The sequence below is a fragment of the Hylobates moloch genome, unplaced genomic scaffold (assembly GCF_009828535.3).
Source record: "Hylobates moloch isolate HMO894 unplaced genomic scaffold, HMol_V3 SCAFFOLD_2, whole genome shotgun sequence".
NCBI lineage: Eukaryota > Metazoa > Chordata > Mammalia > Primates > Hylobatidae > Hylobates > Hylobates moloch.
The window spans coordinates 19,680,613-19,706,866 of NW_026652277.1; the positions used below are offsets into that span (position 1 = coordinate 19,680,613).

Below are 26,254 nucleotides of genomic sequence, written 5' to 3' on the forward strand. Positions count from 1 at the left end.
GTGAAATAAACAGAAGCTTACAAGTTAATGAGGTCTGACTTTTATTTTCAAAATAATCTGACAATCACTTGGTTTCATCCTTTTGTTTGGATTCTAGCTTGCTTTCTCAGAACAGCTAGAGAATGTTTATGAAGTGTGCGTGTGGAGGGGGCGAGGGAAGGGAATAAAAATGCATTGCTTCAGGGCTGCACATCTGTTTTTAAAAACTCCGCAAGATCTGCCCATTAACCATTGTCACAACTCCTGGTGTTTCCTGCAATTGCATTCCAATCAGAGATGTTCGTACCAGCTCAAGATATTACAAGTAAACAGATTTAACTGCTGTAAGTTAGTTTCCTATTCTCGTGCCTTACAGAATTCTTTTTTCTTCTCGAGCCGATAGCACGTGCATGTATGGTACACATAATGAGTGGTAACACATTTTCTTTCTTTTTCAAACAGATTGGCAGTATGGAGTTGCTCAGGCCTTCCCTCACACAGAGGAGGAGGTGGAAGTCGATTCACACGCGTACAGCCACAGGTGGAAAAGAAATTTGGACTTTCTCAAGGCGGTAGACACGAACCGAGCAAGCGTCGGCCAAGACTCTCCTGAGCCCAGAAGCTTCACAGACCTGCTGCTGGATGATGGGCAGGACAATAACACTCAAATCGAGGTAGATAAATAATCTGGGTAATTGAAATGGATTAATGAATATATTTCACGTAGGTGCCCAACTTTTATATATACACATAAGTTGTCTCTTCATCTCAATCTAGAACTTTTGGATTTCTTTTAAAGAACAATTTAATTCATTAATAAATATAATAGCTAAGCCACTTTACCCTCCATTAATTCATTTACAGATAAACATAGGCTTGGTGTGGTGATGACAGTTAGCAGTGAGGCAACAATAGTGTGCCTGCTCTCAAGGAATTCATTGTGTAAGAACATTTTTTTTTTTTTTTTTTTTTTTAGATAGAGTCTCACTCTTGTCACACAGGCTGGAGTGCAGCGGCACAATCTCAGCTCACTGCAACCTCTGCTTCCTGGGTTCAAACAATTATTCTGCCTCAGCCTCCTGAGTAGCTGGGACTACAGGCACATGCCACCACGCTTGGCTATTTTTCGTATTTTTAGTAGAGATGGCATTTCACCATGTTGGCCAGGCTGGTCTGGAACTCCTGACCTTAAGTGATCCGCCCACGAAGCCCTCCCAAATTGCTGGGATTACAGGCATGAGCCACCTCACCTGGCCCTATGTAAGAGCATCTAAGTACCATAAGCAAATCATCCCAGGGCCATGTGATATGTACAATAAAAGTATGCAGGCTGTAGTGTGGCATGAAGGAGAGTGTGATGAAACTGCTTGGGATTGAGAGTTGGGGTGTTGTCAAAGAGGCTTAGCCTAGAACTGGACATTTAGGTAGGGGCTTAACAGATTGAGAGGAGTTCACCCAATTGATGAACTGTTGATGGGAAGAGGGAGGGGCACGCTAGGCAGAGTAAATTTCCTCTGCAGTGTGGCTGAGGTGTAAAATGACATCTCCAGGACTGTCTCATAGGGTGACCACTGGTTCCAGTGGCTTGGGGCCGAGAGATTTTCTGGAACATAGGATGGCTTCCAGTGTTAAATATGGAACAGTTCTAGACAAACTGGGATGATTGGTCTCTCTGACTGTGAGTTATTCTTTATTATGGTTGGAGCTATGAAGCGGAGGGAGGAGAATGGTCAGAGAAAAGTTTGTTAAGTACAGACATTTGCAGAGGGTGCATTTTAGGCAGATTTCAGGGTTGCTCAAAGGCCTCAAAGGTGGTGTTATTTCTTAAGTTTCTGTAGTCCTTAGCGCTGCAAATCACAAAATACGATCTTGTTTGTAAACTAGGTACAACAGAAATAAGCAAGTAAACTTGGGCAAAAAAGCAAAGACCACCCAAATGAGAACAAACAGAGGTGATTTATCCAGTTTGTTCGGGGACGGCTTCGGCTGCCATCACTTGTTTTCAGCAGAGATATGAAGACAGGCCGGGGAGTGGGAAGGTTTTTGGTGAAAAATAGAAGGTTCAGATGCACTCTGATCAGAGGCTGTTGGCATGGCAAACCTGGAAGTGGGCTAATTAGAAACAGCATGTTTGTTTGTTTGTTTGTTTTGAGACTGAGTTTCGTTCTATCACTCAGGCTGGAGTGCAGTGGCATGATCTCGGCTCACTGCAACCTCTGCCTCCCGGATTCAAGCCATTCTCCTGCCTCAGCCTCCTGAGTAGCTGGGATTACAGGTGTGCACCACCACACCCGGCTAATTTTTGTATTTTTAGTAGAGACGGGGTTTCACCATGTTGGCCACGTTGGTCTTGAACTCCTGACCTCAAGTGATCCACCTGCCTTGGCCTCCTAAAGTGCTTGGATTAAAGGCATGAGCCACCGCACCTGGCAAGAAACAGCATCTTATATTATTAGTTTGAGGAACATCTTTGGCTTTTGATGGTTAGTCCCGAGAGTGATGTGAAGACAAAGAAATAGAGAAGCTCTCAGTTACTAAGGAAGTCCTGACCTTTCCGGGCTGACTACTGCCAAGGCTGTGGTGTGGCTTCCTGAACTGGCTGCTGGAGAGGTTGCATCAGAGTTCTATAGTCACGTACGGTCTGCTCATTGTGTGCTGGTACATTCTCTCTCAACCTGAAGTTTCAGTTCCTACTTTCTCTGAGCTGACAGGCTTATGATTTTTAAGAACCAGGCAGCATTCTTTTTACTGCACCACAATGCCTGAAATACTCATTATTTAAGAAAAAGAACTCAGCTTCCTGAAGCAGATACTACCTAGTCCTGCAAATAGTATCAAGGCATCATTTTGTTCCCTCACAGTGAGAGAAATCTTCAGAAGATCTGAAGTATAGGCTGTGGGAATTCAGTATATTTGAAAAATATAGCAATTTCTCAAACCCCACTCCATGGCATTAGCTATTATGCGGCCATGGTGTTCGCAGGCTGCCCCAGCCAGGTCCCTTACCAGGCAACGGTCGATGTGTCAGGAGCAGAAGCCTTATGATATCTATAAGAGGCTATTCTGACTCCTGCAGAGTGGCCTGCTATTTTGACAATGATGATGTTATAGCTACTTGGGGGAGGCAACATAATTCTTCCCCGAGCCACTCTTTAGCTGGGGTGCAGCATCAAGAAAGGAGAACTGAATAGAAGCAGAGGCGTTTACGCTCTGCCCAGAACTAGGACTCGATGGATATTGAAAGGGAACAACATATACCTATTTAGCTAAAAGCCCAGACTTCACCACGATGAAATGCACAAAATCTGCACTCGTACCCCCTAAGTATGTAAAGATTTTAAAATTTCTTTAAAAAGGGAAAGAGGAGAACACAGATTCCAAGAGTTCTTGGAATCTCCTGTGGGGTGCTGAATTTTCTTAACACAGATTCTAAGAACTCCGCGATCTCTCTCGTGGAGTGCTGAATTTTCTTAATCATTTATAAAATAAGAAATCTCTTTAATTGGAGGTATATTAACACTCCTGACAATACAATCCCAGTGGTTACTGTAGCTGTAATTTTGTGATTCAGCCAATTTTTCTACTTTTTACCTTAACAGAGGGAGACCACTAAGTGTCAGTAGTTTTGAATCAGTAAAAAGAGGGCAGAAGGATGGCCCAGTGGACTGTTTGGTGGGTACTCACCCAGGGCTAAGATCGGCCAGGTACTGTGTGGATGCTATCTTGTTTGGTCCACAGCAGCCTCGAAAGATTTGTGTCTCCATGTTTTCTGGGCAATTTCAATGATTTTTTTACATGAGGGCAATTTCAGATTTAGGTTTTAGTATTTTCCTAAGGTCTCCCATTAATGAGTATTCAAACCCAGCTGGTATTCAAATGCAAGCTTTGCCAGGCTCACAAGGTTGATCCTTTAGGCTTGACGTTACTCTTTCTAGCCAAAGGAAAGACAAATGACACTTGAATTATGTAGTGATTTTGAACAGCAGCAGCCCCTGAGTATCCATATGAGGGTAATTGTGGGGCTTCAGTCTGGCTCATAAAAGACTTGTCTTGAAGCCAGAGTTGCATACTAAGAACACTGCTTTTATTTCAAGATTCATTTATTTTGATGGGGTTCTGGGGATTGACGGAGATCATTGGGATCTAAAGCTCCTCAAGTAGCTCCTTGGCACTGCCACTAGTTTCGGAAACAAAAATCTACCTCTGAAAGTTTGGAAAGTGTACTAGGCCATTTTTGCCTTCCTTTAAAGAAATACTGAGACTGGGTAATTCATAAAGAGAAGAGGTTGATTTAGCTCACGGTTCTGTAGGCCATACAGGAAGCATAGCTCCAGCATCTGCTTGGCTTCTGGTGTGGCCTCAGGAAGGTTTCAACCATGGCAGGAGGTGAAGCAGGAGCAGGCATGTCACATGAAGAGAGCAGGAACAAGAGAGTGAGGGGCATGGTGCTGCACATTTTCAAACAACCAGATCTCTCCTCAACTCACTCATCACCAAGGGGATGGCACTAAGCCATTCATGAGGGATCTGCCCCCATGATTCAGACACCTCTACATTTCCAAATGAGATTTGGAAGGGACAAATGTACAAACCATATCAGAAAGTTTTACTCATCCTGGCTCTTGAAATGGTATTTGTGGGCCAGGTGCAGTGGCTCACACCTGTAATCCCAGCACTTTGGTAGGCCGAGGTGGGCGGATCAGCTGAAGTCAGGAGTTTGAGATCAGCCTGGCCAACATGGTGAAACGTTGTCTCTACTAAAAATACAAAAATTAGCCAGGCGTGCTGGCAAGCGCCTGTAATCCCAGCTACTCAGGAGGCTGAGGATGAGAACTGCATGAGCCCGGGAGGTGGAGGTTGCAGTGAGCCGAGATTCCGCCACCACACTCCAACCTGGGCGACAGAGCGAGACTCAGTCTAAGAAAAAAAAAAAAAAAGGTAAGAAAGGTGTTTGTGAACACGGTTGCATCACTTTTGGGGAAAATAGTTTTGCCCCATTGTTAAACAGAACTAAGAAAGAAACCAAATGGTTATAACGTGAATACTCTGTGCCTGGCATTGTTACAAGATCTTGCTTATCTTTTTGGTTTGTATTGCTAAATACAAACAATGAGCTAGAAAGACTCTGTGTGCTTTTTTCCTTTAGATGCTTTCAAACTCAGTTTCAGGGATCAGAATTATTTTGTCTCGTAGCCCTGGCTGCAGTAGTGACTGTTAAAATTATGTGTATCACAGTGAGACAAAAACCACCCAGAATGGTATTCCTCAGATGTTCTCCTCATTTTTTTCATTGTCTCGACTTTATGTTCTACTTTCACTTAAATAAAACAACAACAACAACAAAAACCCCAAACCAAAACAGGACAATAGCATGTTTACTATTTTGACATAAAGGCTGTTATTCTCTTCACTTGGTGCTTGGTGACAGTATTTTTTCTGGCTCTTCACAAGAACAGATAATGGAAGGATTGTAAAACTTGGTATCCCGGTTAAAGAATTCTTCCAGTTAGGGTTTTGTTGTTGTTATTGTTTTCATTTTCTAATATTCTTCCCTTGGACATATAAAATCTCTAGAAGCCAACTGTATATCCTGTTGAATAAGCAGGGACCCAACAGATGGCAAATGCCGCTGTTGATCTGAATGTTGATTTCTGTGAGACCTTTCTTCTTGTATTTCCTTTATTCATTCATACGGACATATTACCACTTAGCCAGGTGAGAAGTAGAGTACCTTCTGCTGATGTGTGGGTATTAAAAATGAGGTGTCGGGAAACAGTCACTGCATGCGCTACTTTGTATAATTATTTTGGGAATATAAAGGCTTACAGGGCTTTCAGGCAGGATTGGATTCCAGTCGTGATTTGGCCTTTTTGGGGCAGCCTTCAGTGAATTCCACAACCTCAGGGACACATGTGTAAATGAGCAGGGCAAGCGTCTTCCCCTGGAAGCTGGCCACCTTCCCATTATCTGGCATGAAGCTGTCGTAGCAATGATAGCACCTCATAGGATGGAGAGTGCTTCAGCAGTGTTGGCTGAAATTACTGATGCTTCATAAAGCTCAGTTTCACCAGCCTATTGCTGTAGAATAGTGTTGGTCACTTACAGTTCTTCACTTTATAGAAATCGGTCTCAAAGTCCTTTGTGACATGCTAGACCAAATATGTGGTTTTGAATGCTTATTCACATGCAATATTTGGAAGTGTCACATTCCCACTCTTGGGACATTGAAAGTGTTTATTAAAGGGACTGTACTGTGTGATTTTTGCCTTGATTCAAAAGCCACTGGATGACTGAAGAAGGGAGGTTTTAAAAATAGGGCTTATGGATCATATTAGTATAGTTTCATGATCAAAAGTGACTCAGAGATTGGGAGCTAGGCCAATGCCTCTGAAACTTTAACAAGCTTACAAATCACCTGGGAATCTGGTTAAAATGCACATTCTGATTTCTTAGTTCTAGGCTGGAGCTGGTCTGATATTCTGTTTCTAATAAGGTCTCAGGTGATATAGTTGTGGGTAGGCAATAGGCCACACTTTGGGTTGCAAGGATTTAGCTATTAGTTTTGAGAGCAGAAATCTTAGATTGAATTTAGGTGCCTGCCAACAGTATGTTTCATGGAATTCTCATTCTGGTACCTAATTAAAAATTTCAGTTGTATCCAGCAACTGTTGTATTATTCATGTGCATTAAAGTTCATATGTGAGGAAAGTACAGTCAAGAATGATCAATAAATATGTGTGATAGATTTAGCTAAAAAGTAGAGATAAACAGTTTTTCTCTTAAATCCACATCTAAAAACTCTCTTTGATCTTCAGCTATCACACATACACTGCCAGTTGTGTTGGCATCTTATTTTTACAAATTGTACAATATGTTTCTTTAAAAATTTTACCAGTTGCTAATTGCTGTACACAGGTCATTGTGTGGGCTCCAATAGCTGATTGCAGCCTTTAACTAGAAAATCTATTTGAGAGGAAATAAGTCACCAGCAAATACTTAATCTAAAAAAAGAATGTAGGCCAGGCGTGGTGGCTTACGCCTGTAATCCCGGCACTTTGGGAGGCCAAGGCAGGTGGATCACTTGCGGTCAGGAGTTCAAGACCAGCCTGGCCAACATAGTGAAACCCTGTCTCTACTAAAAGTACAAAATTAGCCAAGCATGGTGGTGCGTGTTGTAGTCCCAGCTACTCAAGAGGCTGAGGCAGGAGAATTGCTTGAACCTGGGAGGTGGAGATTGCAGTGAGCCGAGATCGTGTCACGACACTCCAGCCTGGGCGATGAAAGTGAAACTCCATCTCAAAAAAATAAAAATAAAAAATGTGATTGTGCTGATGATTATTTTATGAAGAAAAAGCAAATTTTGTAATGTTGATGTGGACAGAATCTCCATGTTATGTTTGTAGTATAGAGATGATGTGGTTTGGCTGTGTCCCCACCCAAATCTCTTTTTGAGTTGTATAGCTCCCATAATTCCCATGTCTTGTGGGAAAGACCCAGTGGGAAATCACTGAATCATAGAGGCAGGCTCTTCCCATACTGTTCTCATGATGGTGAACAAGTCTCTTGAGATCGGATGGTTTCATAAAGCAGAGTTTCCCTGCCTTTCGCCATGCAAGACATGACTTTGCTCCTCCTTCACCTTCTGCCATGATTGTCAGGCCTCTCCAGCCATGTGGAACTGTGAGTCCATTGAACCTCTTTTTCTTTATAAATTACCCAGCCTCGGGTATGTCTTTATCAGCAGCTTGAGAACGAACCAATACAAGAGAGCACATTGGATTATCCTTAGATGTGGAAAATCTTACTCCTCGTCTATATTTTAAGCCTAAGGAAGCTCACTCAATTTCAGAGGTCTGACAGTACAATAATGAATATAACTATAAAGGAGTAGTAAGACATCATCCCATTTCACAGAAATAGAGTGATAAAATTTTGCAGAATGCTGCTATGCTGGTTCTGTCCTTACACTACTATTGTGCTCAGTGAATTCTTGGAATAAAACACTTATGTACAAGAAGAATGTGATAGTGTAGATTTTTGACATTTTTCAAAAGAAAGTATCCTTTGGTATTGAACAGTCCTTTCACTATATTTATTACGAATGTGAAAATCTGATGGAGTTTTGGTGTGTGAAATATTTCCTTTTGGGGGGATCTTAAACTGGTAGATGTTTAACATGTGGCGGCAACATCAGAAAATTGTGCAAAGGGAAGGCAAAGATTAATCCTGAAGAAGTGCACATCTTGGGCATCAAAGTGAATTGAAATCTTCCAAATGCTTGTAGGTGTCAGGTTGGCTTCCACAGAAGATGAGAATGAAAGCATGTGAAAGCATGCAATTGAAAAGGAGAAATATCTCGTAGGTTCATGAACAGGCAGAAGGAGCCCTTTGTTCTGTAGAGAGGCAGGATTAATGCAGTGATGAGGTGTCATCTGAACCAAGTCACGAAGAAAGTGTCGGAAGGTAGCCAGGTGTCAAGGTCATACTAGATAGCGTGTTTTACACAGATAACCAGGAGCAAGATTTTAAACTTCATTGTGTATGACACTAACTAAGATGTTTGGAATTTATCAGGAAGGTACTTGGAAACTGCTATACAATATTAAATACGGAAAGGCAAGTTTGCATTGATGCTCCTACCTGATCGCTATGGGAACTGAATCAGAAATCCCAAATCTAGGAGTGAAAAGATGAGTTAAATTTAGATTAGAATTGTTGTGGTGTGACATGAGATAGTGGTTAGGGGAAGGGCTATGGATGAGCATATGAATTTCAGAAATATTTAGATTTCTACTCATTCATTTAAATTGATCAATATTGCTGAAATTTTGCCCGACTTTCTGTTCCTTGCTTGATTCTAAAGGTTAATTGTAGGTCTCTGCCATTGCCTTTCCTGGCAGAGTGGCCTGATGCTACCTTGACAGCCCCTATCTAATGTGGGTTGAGAACTAGCCTTCTTTCTTCCACTCTGTGTTGCCAAAGGTTGTGTGTTAACTCACAGCAAAATCTATTTCAGTCTTTTCTGTTTGAGTTATTTGCAAAAACACATGGATTTTAAACTTCTGATTTTCTCCCGTTCATTTTCTTTTAGCATATTGATGAGGACTTTACTTTGCAAAGAAGAAAGTGTACCGAAAATAGTAAATCAGACAGAAGTGATATCTGCAATTATTGCTCACCCTCTAAAAAGATAATAAGGATTAAAATAGAGTATCATATATATTGCTCAATTATAGATTATTCTTAGCTTGACATGTCAGCTCTTTATTGAAATAAAAATGGAAAAAGATCCATAACTGTCCTTCAAAGAGTTCCATGAAGGATAACTGAATTTTCTCTTTGATGCTTCACTGTTAGCTAATTGAGTTTACTTATAGCCATGGCATGAAAATAGTCTTTAGAATGATACATGCAGATTGTAAAATTATTAACTGCATTAGTCATATAATTTATTTTCAGAACAAAAATTATGTTTCAGGGTGAATAATATTCTTGCATTCTCCATGTTGAAAGAGAAATCTCATATTTAATCTCCCCATTCCCCAAGGGATCCTAAGATTAATTACATGATCATCACATCAAGTTCTTTCTACTTTAATTCCATAGCCATCCATGAGGACTTTAATATATCCTTACTCTGCATTAAATAGTGACAGTGATAGGTGAATTCGAATATAGAGAATGCCAGGTAACAGTTAATCAGCTGACTTTCTATTTTATCATTTTGCAAACATATTTCTCTTCTTTGCCTATACTAATTGCCAAGAGGACATATCAAATATACTCAGATGAAAATTATTATTTTCAATATGAAAATTATAGTTCAGCCCAATGTCATAGGTCTAAATATTTGTCTAGTTGATTTTTAAAAATCATGTTAAAATTAGTTGTTTTGGTAGTTCAGAATATGTCCATTCTTTATATGTTGAACGAAGGGCTCAGGATGAAGGAGCAAGTGGCCATTGAGTATGGGCTGGAACTCAGGAGCAGGGAGGTCAGAAGATGCAGGAGGCCTCCGTTCTCCTGGTGGCTCATGGAGAGGTGTGCTGGGGCCAGAGTGCAGCTGGATGCACCCACAGAGGGACGGTACTCCTGGGAGGGATTTCTTTGCTCTCCCAAGCATGGCAGGGGGATTGTACAGGGAAATTCACATTTGAGGATCCCACACCATATGGTCCAGGCTTAACTGCCAGCAGTTTAGCAAAGTATGAAAAATGTCATCCACCAGTGCGTAGATTGGGGTTACCAGGTCTCAAGGAATATTGAATTCAGCTCAGCTCGTGTCCCTGTGGGGACCATAACTCATCTTCTCAGCTGTCTGTTTTCCTGGCAATAAGGAGAGAGCTTCTGGGATCATTCACTGGGCAATCCCATTCCATATCAATGGATTAGACCTTAAAGACTATGTTTTCTTCCTGTGATTTTCAGAATCACAAATGGAATAATGAATTGATTATAGCTCAAAGGCTAAATAAATCTGACTTGGCACAGACATGCTGATAGCATTATTTTTATTACTGCATCTGGGGGAACATCAGAGCCACTACTTATTTCCATGAAGATCTGTAGTATGATGAATCCACTCTGTCCATGAACTTATGTAATCTTTACAAGGACTAATGCCAGTTGGGTACACAAATCACAGTGAATCTTTGCCATTTATTTTATCATACAAATTAATGTGTACTCAACGATTTAGCACCAATTCACTGAAAACATAAAAGATGACAGTGTCTGATAAACAGTAATGTTCTGTAATTGTATGTGGCAATGAGGATTTTTTATGAACCTTCCTCAAAAATGTCTCATGTGTCTTTGTCAAATATTGTGACTTAGATGGAAACACTATTAGGTCGACACATCGATAGGCCATTACAAATAGAGGAGGCATTTAATTTTTTCTCTGTTTATCTAAACATATGTATGAAAAGTTGTGTTTCTAGTTTTAAGCAATGATGTATAATACACTCTGCTAAATATTCAGGGAGTTATACTTCACTTTGTATTTCTGAAGCAGATCTAAGATAGATAAGGGGATAAGGGTCTCTCCCTCTCTCTCTCTTTTTTTTAGGTAGAGTCTTGCTGTGTTGCCCAGGCTGGAGTGCAGTGGCGCGATCTTGGCTTACTGCAACCTCCACCTCCCAGGTTCAAGCGACTCTCCTGCTTCAGCCTCCTGAGGAGCTGGGATTACTGTGCTGCCGCCACACCCAGCTTTTTTTTTATTTTTTTATTTTATTTATTTATTTATTTTTTTATTTTCAGTAGAGGTGAGGTTTTGCCATGTTGGCCAGGCTGGTCTCATACTCCTGACCTCAGGTGATCCATCCACCTCAGCCTCCCAAAGTGCTGGGATTACAAGTGTCAGCCACCACATCTGGCCTGATAAGAGTCTCTTTATAAAAATATTTGCGTGTCTAATCCATACATTGCTTTTGTGTTTGTGATAGAAATATTTGCTAATGTGTCACTCTATGCTCTGTTAAAGAAGGCATCAAGTACTCAAATGTTCAAGAAAAGATGGTAACACTTAGAATGAAAAGAGACTGCCTTAGTTTTCTTTTTGTGTTTCCCTGAAAGAAAACACTTCTGTTCATGCCCGAGCAATGCATAGATGTCTGAATCTGTCTAGAAACAAAAGCACTGAACTTGGCAGCCTTTGGGAACAGTTGTTTTGAGTTATTTTCTGTATGTTATTTCAAGCTTTAGCTATTAAGTTGAAGTAATAGTTTGGAATCCATTGCACTGAATTGAATGAATGCAATAAACAATTATGGCTGGAACTACTTCACTTTTACAAGTAATTTCTAACTCTTTTGTAAACTTTATATATTTATGCAGTCTCTAGCTTAAAGAGCAAAGCTATATAAATCACTAATATTCACCTTTTAGATAATATCTACAGATCTGTCCCTATCAATCTTTTCATCTATCTACCTACATACCTACCTATCTATCTACCTGCCTACCTAGCATCTATCTCTTTTATTTTGAATTCACAGTGCGGTTCCTATTTGTGCCTAAAACAATTTGAAAGAAAAACTTACAAAGCAAACGTTAATTAATATTGTTTAAATTTTTTAAATTCACATATTATATCACCTCTTATTAAGGAAGTCTTTTAGGTACTTCCAAAACTGAAGATGTTTTATTTCATGACAGGATTTTTTACCTAAAAATAATGCTGCCTGATCTTTTGTGGTTTAATGAAAATTTTTATAATTTTCAAAGATGAATGCATTGATTTGGATTTTCAGATTTTTTCCTAAGAACATTTAGGTTATAATATTCTTCCTTTTTATAAGATTATAGTGCTTTGCACAGTGTTCATTATTTGAATGGAAATCTTGTTCTGTCATTTAAAACTACTATAGAGTAAAAGCTAATTTAAAATTCTATGCTCTGAAAATGTTTACAAGGTATCTCACCAAACCTTCCCAAAGAGCTGAAAACAATTCATTTGTCCATTGCAAAGAGGATTATAGAATTATCTGTTATCTTAAAAACCAGGTATAAATGATCATCTTCTTTTTCTTTAACATATTTTAATAAAAAATGACTTATCTTCCTCTGTCCACTGAGTAATCAGATACCGCTTTATTTCTTTTACAAGTAAATGAGGTTAATCTTCATCAGAATAGAAGAGTGTCACATTCAAATGGGAGAAATGTAGTTAAATAAGGCTTTGTAAGGAAACAACTATGAATAAATATAGAAATGTGCTAGAACAAAATTATAAGTATTCATTAGAAATTTTTCTCATGTTACCAATTGTACCAGATGACAGTAAAATTATCTCCTAAAGGCAAACACACTTTCTAGAGAAATCTTTTACATTCACTATTCCTCACAACTCTAAGGAAAGTAATGTTTTCTATCATGTGCCTAAGGAAGTAAAATGATTTAGTACATTCAGAAGTCTTCCTTCCTTCCCTCCCTCCCTCCCTTGTTTCCTTCCTTCCTTCCTTCCTTTCTTCCTTCCTTCCCTCCTTCCTTCCTCTCTCCCTCTCTCTCTCCTTCATTCCTTTTTTCCTTCCTTCCTTCCTTCCCCCCACTTTCCTTCCTTCCTTGTCCCCACCTACCTCCTTCCTTCCTTCCTTCCTTCCTTCCTTCCTTCCTTCCTTCTTTCCTTCCTTCTTTCCTTCCTTCCTTTCTCTGTCTCTCTTTCTTTCTTTCTCTCTTTCTGTCATCAACCCATCCAAGGTAAATCTGTTTATTTCAGGAGACCTTCTTGAAGCAGCTATAGCTCAGTTACTTATTGGTCCATAAGTAACTAAAATGGAAATTAAAATTACTTTTGCCATGAGAGTCAAAATGTTATTTTGCTCCCTTGAATAAGTTTGTTACGGTTTGAGCAGATTTAGAATGTATTTAATAGGCTTTGTTCAGATAGTTTTATTGCTGAACAATAATTATAACAGCCATTTCAAGGATTTTAAAAAATTTTGCCTTGCCCATGTGTATCTCTTACCTTGTTAGTAAAGAGAGAATGTGCTATATTCTGCACAAAATCAAAGTCATTGCATAAAAGGACAAAAGAAAAAAAAAACTCTGTTTTTATCTTTTCCTTAAGGACAATGTTGAAACATTTCAAAGGGAACTTTTTTTTTCAGTTAGTGATCACTGGTGAATGCAAATTACAGTAAATGGTAAATGGCTGTCTCACTGTTCTTCCTGATTTTCTATTGACTTTTTAAATGTCGGTCAGAAAGAATCGAGGAAGAGAAAATTATTTCCAACTTTGAAGCAGTCCGTGAGATAAAGCCAGGAGTGAGTTGACAGCAGGGAATCAGAATCTGGGACAAATATTAATTTTCTCACTTTACTCCATTTTATTCCAACAGAGCTTTCCCCCAGTCATCCTCTCTCTGCTCAATGGCTACCTTATCAATGTATCATTGTCTTCCTTTGGGCTGCAGTTGCAAAATTAGGAACTCAAGAACTTGACATTGTCAGCAGTGCTTTTAAAAATCCTTATGTCTAGGCAAGGTTGGAATATACCGAAATGTTTCTTTTTTCAAAGACTCTAAAGAGAAATTTGGTAATTTGTATGTGTGTGCATGTGTCTATGTGTTTGTGTGTGAATTTGTGTATGTTTGTACGTGTATGTATGTGCATACTCAGTGTGTGTGCATTATTTCAAAGGATTTTAATTAAAAATGACTTTTGTGGGAGAAATTAATGTTGGCTTGGATAGCCCTTGTACACGATACTTATTGTCCTCTTCAATTACATGTTATTTCATTGAGCATTACAATCAATATAAACTACACAGGTGCATGGAAGTCTGGCCAAGACTCCATTTGCTCCACTGAATTCCTTAAACTTTATATGCTCTCTAGTTTGTGGCTCTGGAAGACAAGGAAGAGAGATAATGAAAAGAGACCAAGTATAATCGATTAAAAAAAAACCAGAGATCAGAAATTATGAAAAGGTAGAGAGAAGATACAATGGTGAACCCAACATTCTGGGCACCATGAATGGCAATCTCCAATCCTCTCATCCTCATTGGCCTCCTTCCAATACAAGCACATAAATCCCCATGAGCCTTGTCCACTTTGGTTTGTTCCAACCATTGTGTTCACTCTGCTTTCTTATTGGCAAATTTGCCCTCTCAACCAAGTATTTCTTTTTACTAAGAACTCATATACTAGTAACGACTTCTGTAGTCTGAAACCATTCCCCATGTCACCATTACGGCAAAGCCATCACGAGTATAAAGTACATTCTCTTCTGAGATAAGTGAAAGGGCCTCTCTATTTAAATCAAGGTTTGGCAAATGAAACTCTCTGGATGCCGCTCCAAACCAAGAAGCCATGAAATGACTGGACTGTTTCAAAAGACCAAGTCTGGGGAAAATGTAACTCAGATTGGAATCTCCTTGAGAAAAGAAACAACGCTGAGTACTTTGCTCATGTTCATAAAGCATCCATTGATTTGAAGCTACTTGTATGGATGTAGGGAAAGTAGTGTTTAACTGAGGGTTAGACATAAAACCAAAAAGGATAGAGAGACTACTTCCTTTCTGACCAAGAAAACCAAGACCCATTTGTGGTTTGGACTGGAAATAAAATGGAGTCCATGTGACAAGAAGTAGAACTAGGTTGCTAACAAAAGCCTGACATTTTTACTTGACCATTTCCACACTAAAATGAATAGTGAAGTAGAATATGTGATTATAGCTTTGCCACTGGGATTCTTTGTCTAGCAGTAGATTTGTTTTCACACTCAAATTATCTGAGTACCATTTTCTTCTGCAAAAGAATGCATTGATGAAAAACAGAGGAAAGTAAGGTAGTTACAGAGGAACTGAGAAAGTGTTTACCTGGTAGCCCTGGTGTCAAAATCTGTCTACTCTCAGGCACAGGACCGTGCTTAGTACCTTCTGGAAACCACCCTTGTCTACTATAGTCCTCGTTAACCTATCCTGATCAAAGCTCAAGCTACCTGCACATATTTTCTTCTTCCTCCTTCTCCTGTGTCTTGGATGAGTTACAGTCTTGAGGCTGTCCACATACAAAATGAGAGTCAGAGGAAGCAGTGCTTATATTAGCAGCCTCACTCCTTGCAGAATACTGGAACACAGCAAAGTGAAACCACCAGCAATTTCCAAAGACAATGAGGGGGCTTACAGGGAAAGCATCTTCCTGGCTTTAGCGCGCTGCAGCTTCTGTTCCACATTGGCCATTTTGCTTCCAAGGTGGCTGTTTTTACCTACTTTGCTGATTTCCTGTCTAATTTCTCTCCTAGGCAATCACAAATTGAAATGCTGCAAAGCACACGTGCCTGGAGAAAGAGAGAGGCAGAGAGAGATAGAGAGAGAGAACAGAGAAACACCTTACTGATTCCCATCGGTGTCAGTGATGACAGACAACCTGAAGCCGCTGCCATGAATCTTAAACTGCCCTCCTGAGTGCTGATTGGGCTTTATCAGTAGGGAGCAGGCATCACAGTGCTTCTAGAGGGGCAGGGGCCACTGGGCAGCTAGGTAGAAGAAAGGGAACAAGGCTGATCAAAACATGGGACCCTTCCAGGCTTATGCACCCATTTTGCTCCTTGTAGACTCATTCATGCCCCCCTCAGGTTCCTTTCATGTGGTAATCCATCTCTTAACCTCCTCAGAGTATCAAGAAATACCTGTTTCCAAGTTCCCCTGCGATGCGATCAATCTGAAATTTCTCTTTCCATCTTTCTGAAGTATTATGTATCTGCCTAGTTCTCACATGAAGAAATCGAATTCCAGTTTTAAAAAGGGCTCTATTAACCACTATTTTGGATTGATTACTCCCTTTGCCCTCACATAGACTTCCTCTGAACAGAATTCAACCGAACAAATAGTAGAGGAGGTTTCCACTTCCTCAATGACTAGCACATACCAAATTTGTTTTCCTGAGTTCATGAAAGTTAACTTGACTAGAGTTCTAAGGATTTCAAACTCTTCAGTTCCATATTTCTTTTTCATTCTCATATTTAAAGATGATCACTGCACTTAGATTTGATGAGCAAATTCAAGTGGCCTTGGAGTCATGTGGGTAAATAGTTCCGGTGTTAAAAGAAGGAGAAGGACAGAAGACCACGTAGCATGAGTTATCTTAAGAGATTTTCTCTCTGGATGCAAGAAAGCAGTGGGGCGTGGGGACCATCTCTCCAATGGGCCCCCACTTGCTATTGCTAGTGTACACCATGCAAATGACTTATCACCTTCCTGATGTAATCTTACTAGGCTGTCTCTCCAGAAAACCTTTTATTCCAGATTCCAGGAGACACTTCACTGCTCTCTACCTGTTTTCCCCATACTATGTTGAGTTGAAATCAGTAAGATATATGATTCTTGGTTATATATGCCAGACTTCTTCTCTACTATTCTCCCATACTTATTTTATGTAAGCACTATACAGATGAAATACTTCCTTTTGCTTCTATTAAAAATAAATCTTTAAAAATAAGAAATGGAAGATAGTTTTAGAGCTCTCATCTCCACTAGTGATTTTGAAGAGCGTTTCCAAGATCATGTTCATATTTCTCTGAAATATTAGTTTTTGAAATTGCAGTCACAGGAAATTTACTGCTTGCTCATAATTGGTTTACTACTCCAAGTTTTCAAAAGTATTTAAACATATGGAGAAAAAAGCTCACATCTACTATTAATTGCATGTAAATATTGTCATTTAAACAGTGACATTTCTTCATGTAATCATTTTTTCCTCTTTTTTTAATACTGAAACATTTTAGACTTGCCAGCAAGACTTTAGAAAGTCAACATGATTTGAAACATTGGCAAAAGATTCCATTTTTAATAAGACAGGAGCTGTTCTATGGTGATTACTAGTTTACTAAAAATAAACAAATGGGGTTAAATTGTAGGATCGTATGAACACCACATATGTGGATCGAGTATATATAAGATCGCTATAACTATTTCTAAATTGTCTGTAGATTTGAAGGGAAAAAAAAAGAATGATGCTCAGCTAAATAAAAAGGAATGAAACTTGGCTGGACATGGGGCCTTATGCCTGTGATCCCAGCACTTTGGGAGGCCAAGGCGAGAGGATCCCTTTAGCCCAGGAGTTCAAGACCAGCCAGGATAACACAGAGAGACAACATATCGATTTAAGAAAAAAAATTTTAAATAATGAAGCTCAACCAAATAAAAAAGAATGAAAACCAAATAGCTGACTGTTTTAGGGGCAAACTTTGACTCCAATAACTGGTAGAATTTCTTCTCATGATTACAACAATTTCTACAGATATAGCTAGCTGATATCTTACACAAGACACTGGTTTTTGAGGTGTGATGAAGTAACTCGGTCCAGTGTAGATTGAGAAATTACAGGCAAGGCCAGGGTCAGGACCCACATCTTCCATTTGTAGCTACTGATTTTAGCAGACCCTTTCCCCTGCACCCCCACATTGCACCTTTTCTGCTGGTTCCTGGTAATTGAGGCCTGGTGCTATGAACTGAATTTTATCCACTTAAATTCATGTGTTGAAGCCCTAGCCCCCAATGTGACTGTATATACAGATAGGGATTTTAGGAGGCAATTAAGGTTAATGAGGTTGTAAGGATGGAGTCCTAATCTGATAGGATTGGTGGGCTTATAAAAAGAGAGAGAAAAAGACATCCCTTTCCATTCACACGCATTGAGGAAAGGCCATGTGAGGACACAGTGAGAAAGTGGCCGTCTGAAGACCAGGAAGAGAGTCCTCACAAGAACCTGATTATGTTGGCACCTTGACACTGAACTTCCAGCCTCTAAAAATTGTGAGACAATGAATTTATGTTGGTTAAGTCATCTAGTCGATGGTATTTTGCTATGGCCACTAAGCTGCCATGGCAGCACAGGCATATTGAGACTATATGTGTGGAAAAATGTTCTATTACACAACATTTTTCCAAAAGGGATCCTCATGAAACTTCCGTCCGTTGAAGACCTAACCTGCCAATCTGATCTTAGCTATGAGTGTAGGGTACTTTTTAAAAAAGAAAACAAAAATCTCTTTTCTTTTCTTTCTTTTTTTACTTTTTCTTTTTTCTTTTGAGGCAGGGCTTGCTCTGTCTGCCCAGTGCAATCAGAGCTCACTAGAACCTTGAGTTTCTGGGCTCAGGTGATCTTCCTGCCTTAGCCTCCTGAAAAGGTGGGACTATAAGCACATGGCACCACACCCAGCTATTTTCTTTTCTCTTTTATTTTTTTAGAGAGAACGTCTTGCTACGTTACCCAGGCTGGTCTTGAACTCCCAGCCTCAAACAATCCCCCTGCCTCAGCCACCCAAAGCACCTTTTTATTAAAAGAGAATACAACTCCTCTTGAATCCTGTGACTGGCTGCATGGATAGCCGACAATACCAGACTCCTAGTACATCTTCACTCCCAGTTCCTCATGGTCCATTTCTCAGTGAACTCGTGATCATTTATCTCCTAGAGGAAAGAAGCCACTTTAATTTTCCAGACTATACAGTTTCTCTTTCTTCATTCATATGGACTCCTTCTGGTTATGGTGCTGGAGAGATTTCGTAACCACCTGTATATATGTATCTCTGTTCATGAGATAGATATATGTATATAAGTGTATTCATATATATATGTGTCTCTGTTCGTCATCTATTATTTGTAAACACTATTCCTTAATGTTCTTAAAGTTTTAGGCTATTTTTGAAACTGATTTGGGTAGCTAAATCCTTTACGTCTCTAACATATTTTGCATATATCAACAGAACTACTCACAGTTGCATGTATTATTCAATAAACATTAATGCCTGATGAGAAAATTGAACATCAATTAGCAGTGCTTTTTTTCCTCATACCCAAGATAATCCTATTTAGAATGAGATATTGCATAAGATAAATAGTGTCCTAAGAGTTCTGACCCAAATAACAGAGGACAAGCCAGAAATAAGATCTAGAAAGGAAAGGTAAAGGAGAAGACAAAAAGTAATCTGAGGCTTTTTGGAAAATTCAGACTAATTTCCTGTTATTTCCTGTCTAAATAGCAAGCTATTGGTCACAGTTTACTTCCAGGACTATTTTTAAACATCACTAAACGATATAGTATACAGTTAAGCATAGTTACAATGATGTCAGATATTATAAAATACATTTTTTATCCATACGTAGGAAACATTTGCACATTCTCAAAAGCCTTTGCTCAAAATCTTCTTATGGTAATTTTATCCTGTTTGTTTGTTTGTTTGTTTTTGGTTTTGTTTTGTTTTAGCATATAGTTACCTCCATTTTATTTTTATTTTTATTTTTTAATTTTATTTTAAGTTCTGGGTTACATGTGCAGAACGTGCAGGTTTGTTACTTAGGTGTATACATGCCACGGTGGTTTGCTGCACCTGTCAATCCGTCATCTAGGTTTTCAGCCCTGCATGCATTAGGTATTTGTCCTAATGCTTCCCCTCCCCTTGGCAGGCCCTGGTGTAATTTTATCCTGTTTTAAGTGAGAAAATTCTGTTTTAGACATCTTAATTGATTACATTGTTTTACAATTCTTAGCCAAATTTTTCATCCACAGATTATTCACATATTAATCCTCATCCTGACCTCTGTACCCAATAAGGCCACCCCCTCTTGTCTTTCGGTGGTCTCTTCCCCATTCATTTCTCAAATGACACAAACCTCACTCATGCTGATCTTTCTCCTCCAGTCACATTTTATTTTGTAGACATCTGCTTAAAATGTTGAACTTACAATTGTACTGAGCAAGAATGTATCACGGAACTGTATTTAGCAGCAGACTAGCAATGATGCCTCATTTACTCTCGGATTCTCCTCTATATATCTATTTATCAACTGTCGTCTAGAAATTCAGAGTGCACTTTTTTACACGTTAAAGCAATAAGGTTCTTAGATTGTGTTAATCTATTTATTCATTCAACAACTCTTTCATGAGTGCTAGTTGCCAGTATTTTTTAGTAAATGAAGCAGATACAAATGGAGTCTTCTTGGAACTTACAGTCTAGTGGGGTTGTATAGAAATAAAGTAAATAAATCTATAATCATAAATATGAAGAAAGAAAATGAGTGCAGAGACATGGGTTATTAGTTGAGGGTGAGAAAGGCCTTCTAAGATAGTATGGTTGAGAAGACTTGTCAGAAAGGCTGAGGTCAGAGCCCAGAGGTCCTTGAAAGCCACATGAGGGAATTCGCATTTCTTTGGAACCTGATGTATTCCGTGGCCATTATTTGTATCATGGGTAGCTTGATCCTCAGAGCACCTTGCAGGCTGCTTTCTAGAATAAGGATTAGAAGACTAGAAACGTGTGAACAAACTCCCTCCTCTACACACTTCAACACATTCACTGTGGGTCCTTTTGCTTGCATGATAGCCTCCCCGCCTCCTATAGGTAACCAGAATGAGCTTAGGAGTTCTTGAAGGCCCTGTACCAAAGCAAAGAGATGTGATGCACATGCAAATAGTCATTTGCTATGTTCATCATTATTGTTATTGGGATGAGGGAGTTGTGAATTTGAAGATGAAAATCTTGCAAATTTCCTAGAGTTTTTGTGAATAAAATATGTTAATACTTGGCAGAGTAGGAGAAATACTCGGGACCTTAGCTCTGCAATTTAATGACCAATACTTTGGATTATTTCAATATGTTCTTCTCTACCTCCAAAGGGGAGACAAATTAAACAATGTGGCAGTGGCCTCTGGAGCTTGGATATTATTATAACCCTCCCCCCCCAAAAAAAGGCTCTTAATGTTTTTTGGAAAAGTAATGGCATTTAAATATATATATGTATATATATAATATTTTAAATATATATGTTTATATATATTATCTGCAATACAATGTTTATATATATATAATCTACAATTCATATTGTTTCAGAAAAAGAAAGCATTAAAAAGAAAACATGATAGAATTAATGATCGATAAATAACTACATGTGTCTTACTAAATTATCCTCGTTTATTCACATTTTACTCTTTGGGAACTACCGCTTTACAAATTCTTTATTGTAAATCTAAAACATTTCTCGATGTCATAATTACCTTATAAGTACCTGCTGTGGTTTGAATGTGTCCTCCAAAAAGCATGTGTTTGAAACTTGACCTATAGGCAACAATGTTGGGAGGTGGGGCCTGATAAGAGGTAGTTAGGCCATGAAGGTTCTGCCTCATGAATGGATTAATGCTGTTTTTGATGGAGGGGTTTCTGATAAAAGGAGGAGTTCGGCTCCCTTCTCTTGCTCTCTCTTGCCCTCTCTTTGCCCTTCTTCCATGGATTAACACAGCAAGAATGCCGTAATCAAATGCTGCCCCTTCCATCTTGGACTTCCCAGCATCTAGAATCATGAGCCAATACGCTTCTGTTCATTATAAATTACCCAGTCTGTGGTATTCTGTTATAGCAGCACAAAATAGACTAAGACAGTCTGCAATCAACAAAAGTTATTTATAGGCAGCCACTTTCAAAAAAATGTTTTATTAAAAAAACCTGCAAATTATTTGATTACTTAATATATTTCTCAATTTATATCTGCTGCATTTAAGATGGCATATGATGACAGAGACAGGGTAGAAAAGAGAATTTATTTATTCATTCTGGATCTCTGGAGCCAGACTTCATTACCCTAGAAAAAGCAACAATTAAGAACTCTTATTTCAACTGCCAGGACATTGCTTTTCCTTGTTCCTATTCTGCAGGCCAATATATTGATTGATCTTATATATAAGATGTATTGGTCAATGTATTGGTCTGCAGAATAGGAACATACATGATTTTCTGGGGGAAATTTCCACCTACAGTTCCCAAGGCAATCTGCTTATTTTGCCTCCTTGGCTTTTGAAAACATTCCTTTTATTCCTCTATATGTTTTAAACACTATTGTTGGCATTTTTCTTGTAATAAAAAACTCTAAGCCATCACAAGTTTTGTAAAATTTCAGCTACATAAGGGAACCAAATATGTGTTGAATTTGATAAATGATGTCCTTCATATTGGACTAATTAGTAAGAAATCATCAAGTCAAAATAATCTAGTGCAGAGACCTCTGTTGAACTTTAGATTTTATGCTAGTTGTAACAGAACGCTGATGTGCTATTTGTTCATGCCTCTTCTTACTCATCTGATTCCAAGGAATATTTTTTAACAGTCTTTGGTCTCCAATTGAGCATATGAATTCTTCTCATTATTCTCCTTCCGCATTGTCTCCATTCTCGCTCTCTGAAGTAATAAACTTTTTTTCTAGAGGAAAATCCAAGGACAATTTTTGTTCTTGTTTTTGTTTTTCTTTTTTAAAAAATATTTTCTAATTTTATTTTAGATACAAGGGGTATGTGTGCAGGTTTGTTACCTGGATATATTGTGTCTGATACTCAGATCCTGAGCACAGTACCCAAGAATTATTTTTACAACCCTTGATCCCCACCCTCCCCAATCTAGTGGTCCCCAGTATCTATTTTTGCCTTCTTTAGGTCCATGAATACCCATTTTTTAGGTCCTACTTATAAGTGAGAACATGCACTATTTGGTTTTCTGTTCCTGCACTAATTCTTATAGGATAATAGCCTCTAGCTGCATCCATGTTTCTTAAAGGACATGATTTCATTCTTTTTCATGGTTTCATAGTATTCCATGGTGTATATGTAGCACATTTTCTTTATCAAATCCACCATTGATGGGCACCTAGGTTGATTCTGTGTCTTTGCTATTGTGACTAGTGCTGCAATGAACATACAAGTGCAGGTGTCTTTTTGGTAGAATGATGTATTTTCTTTTGAATATATACCCAGCAATTCTACTGCTAGTTGATAGTTCTATTGTAAGTTGAATGGTAGCTCTGTTTTAATTTCTTTGAGAAATTGCCAAATTGTTTTCCACAGTAGCTAAACTAGTTTACATTACCACCAACAGAGTATAAGGGCTCCCTTTTCTTTGCAACCTAGCCAGCATCTATTGTTTTTCTGACTTTTTTTTTTTTTTTTTTGACAGAGTTTTGCCATTGTTGCCCAGGCTAGAGTGCAGTGGCGCGATCTCAACTCACTGCAACCTCCACCTCCCAGGTTCAATGATTCTCCTGCCTCAGCCTCCCAAGTAGCTGGGATTATAGGCATGCACCACCATGCCTGGCTAATTTTGTATCTTTAGTAGAGACAGGGTTTCTCCTTGTTGGTCAGGCTGGTCTCAAACTCCCGACCTCAGGTGACCCGCCTGCCTTGAACTCCCAAAGTGCTGGGATTACAGGCATGAGCCACAGCGCCTAGCCTCGACTTTTTAATTCTAGCCATTCTTACTGGCATGAGATGGTATCGCATTGTGGTTTTGATTTGCATTTCTCTGATGATTAGTGGTGATAATCTTTTTTTTACATGTATGTTTTGCTGCTGGTATGTCTTCATTTTAGAAGTTTCTATTCATGTCTTTTGCCCATTTTTAATGTAGTTGTTTTTTACTTATTCAGAAGTTCAAGTTCCTTATACATTTTGGATATGAGACCCAAGGATAACTTTGACACAAGCTTTTTTTCACTTGTTTTCACCTCTAGTTTATTATTAATATTTTCACCATTGAGTAATAATTTTAATTTTATATATAAATTAACTAAATTTATTATATTGCTGACAATTCTAAGCAATGTATTCACATTACAGATTAGTGAAAAGAACTACGTAGATAAACTCAGGCAGAGGAAATCTATGAGCAAATGAAACTTGTCTACTTTTACAAGCATTGAACTTTACAAGTATATGGAGCTCTAATGCAGAGCATTCGATTATTCAGTTGAGTTCCTTTTCTGATTTCTTTTGGACTTTTCATCTGAGATACATAGGTAAATCAAGTGCTTCTAGGTTATGTTATTAAGGTGATCACTTAATACCTATGTTCTCCACTAAACTATAAGCAGTGTAAATGCAGAGACTATGGGTTTTTTTATATTGCTGGCTGTATATTTCTTAAAATGAAATTCTCCTGAATAAATGTTTTTAATATCCTAATAGTGAATGACATTTTATCTAAAAAGGCAGCTGGTTGGCATTTCAACTGCATAGACTTGGAAAGAGAATATTCTCCTTCTGTGAGTCTCCACCCAAGGGTATCAAATACCAGTAAGAAGTCCAAACTGGTCAATTTAATCACGTGATTTATCTCCTTGAAGGAAAGAAAAAATAGGTGAAGTGGTATCATTTCAGGAAAGTGGTTCAACTTTTAGCTTTTTAAGGGTCAAGTATGATGGATAAAATTACCTGAAAATCTTCTACAGATTCCAAAGCCCATGCCATATTCTAGACCAGTTAAATCTGAACCTGGGCTGAAGGGCAGGATGTGATTCCAACACGCAGACAAGTCTGGGAACCACGAAACAAGAGCAGATACCACAAATTAGCCAAAATTTCTAAACTGATGGATGCACAAATTTAATCTTCCCCAAACTAAATATAATCTCTTTCTACTAAGTCCTATGTATAATTAGCATTATATTCTAATCTATTGAATATAATATACTTTTATAATATATTCTAGTATATAGAATATAACATACTTTTTTAATATATTCTAATGTATAGAATATATTCTAATATATGTAGACACACCCAATTTAATGCTTTGCATGGCATAGTTATGCAAAGCCTAGTTCTTATGTGCGGTGGTCTCAATGTGTCCCCCAGAATTCCTATGTTTGAAGCTTAATCCCCAGTGCAACAGTGTTGAGAGCTGGGGCCTAATGGGAAGTGTTTATTTTATAAGGACTCTGCCCTCATAAATAGATTAATGTTGTTATGAAAAGGGCTTGAATCATTGGATTCATCCCCTTCTCTCCTTCTCAGTGTGAGGATACAGTGTTTGTTCTCTCTTGCCCTCCTGCCTTCTACTATGTGAGGATGCAACGGGAAGGCCCACACAGGTGCCAGTGCCTTGATCTTGGACTTCGTAGCCTCTAGAACTGTGAGAAAATGAATTCCTTCTTTTTATAAATTACCAAGTCTGCTGTAGCAGCACAAATGGATGAAGGCATTGTGCTTGCAGTCTAATTAATGATCTTTAAAATTGTGTAGATATCCCAGCATGATGCAGCTTGCCCATTGCACTTTTGAAGATACTTTCTCTCGACACTTGTTTTGAAGCTGGGATAACTTGAAAAAATATATATATAATTCTACATCAAATCAATGCAGCAGAAACCATGATATGATTCCATATTTATATTTGGAACACGTATAGGTGCAACCTGTGAAACATTTAAAAAATCTCAGAAATTGTCTAGATCTGATATCCATCAAGGAAGAGAAATCTGGACACAGCCTACTTTTCTGAGATTGATTTCAACACAGGTAGAACTTTAAGAGTCACCATTTTAAAAACAGACTTAGGACTATTTGTTTTCTTACACTTTTCTGGAACATAAACCTTGCTGTACATGATGTGCAAAGTGGTAAGCTCTAAATGGACAGAAGTGAAATTCTTACATTTTGATCACTCCTTAAGGATAAATTGAAATACTTTATGGATTTCTAAAGTCTTGGCTTGGGCATGGTCATGTAGAGTACACTGTGTTGCAATTTGGAAATTTCAGCTGATTGGTGTTACTTGCTCTTAATTCAGCAGTTCCCAGACTGGTCTGCACATTGGGATCACACTCTGCATTCCATCTCAAAATTTTATTTAATTGGTCTAGAGAGTGGACTGGGGTTTGGAATTTTTCAAGGTCTCCAGGTGATTCTAATACACAGACAAATTTGAGAATCACTGCTCTAGTTCAAAGGGATTTGTTAGGTCGTGGCGTGTCCCACTTTAAGCATGTATCAAATACTCAGTGAGAGAAAAA

General features: G+C 38.6%; 1 protein-coding gene across 1 annotated transcript in view; it reads left to right on the plus strand.

Annotated features, from left to right (window-relative positions):
• Nucleotides 1-26,254, plus strand: part of PLXDC2 (plexin domain containing 2) — a 463,678-nt gene that overhangs the window by 178,800 nt on the left and 258,624 nt on the right. Inside the window, exon 2 of the mRNA XM_032167336.2 lies at nucleotides 442-653. Within this exon, the coding sequence (XP_032023227.1) occupies nucleotides 442-653 (212 nt within the window). The remainder of the gene's footprint in view (nucleotides 1-441; nucleotides 654-26,254) is intronic.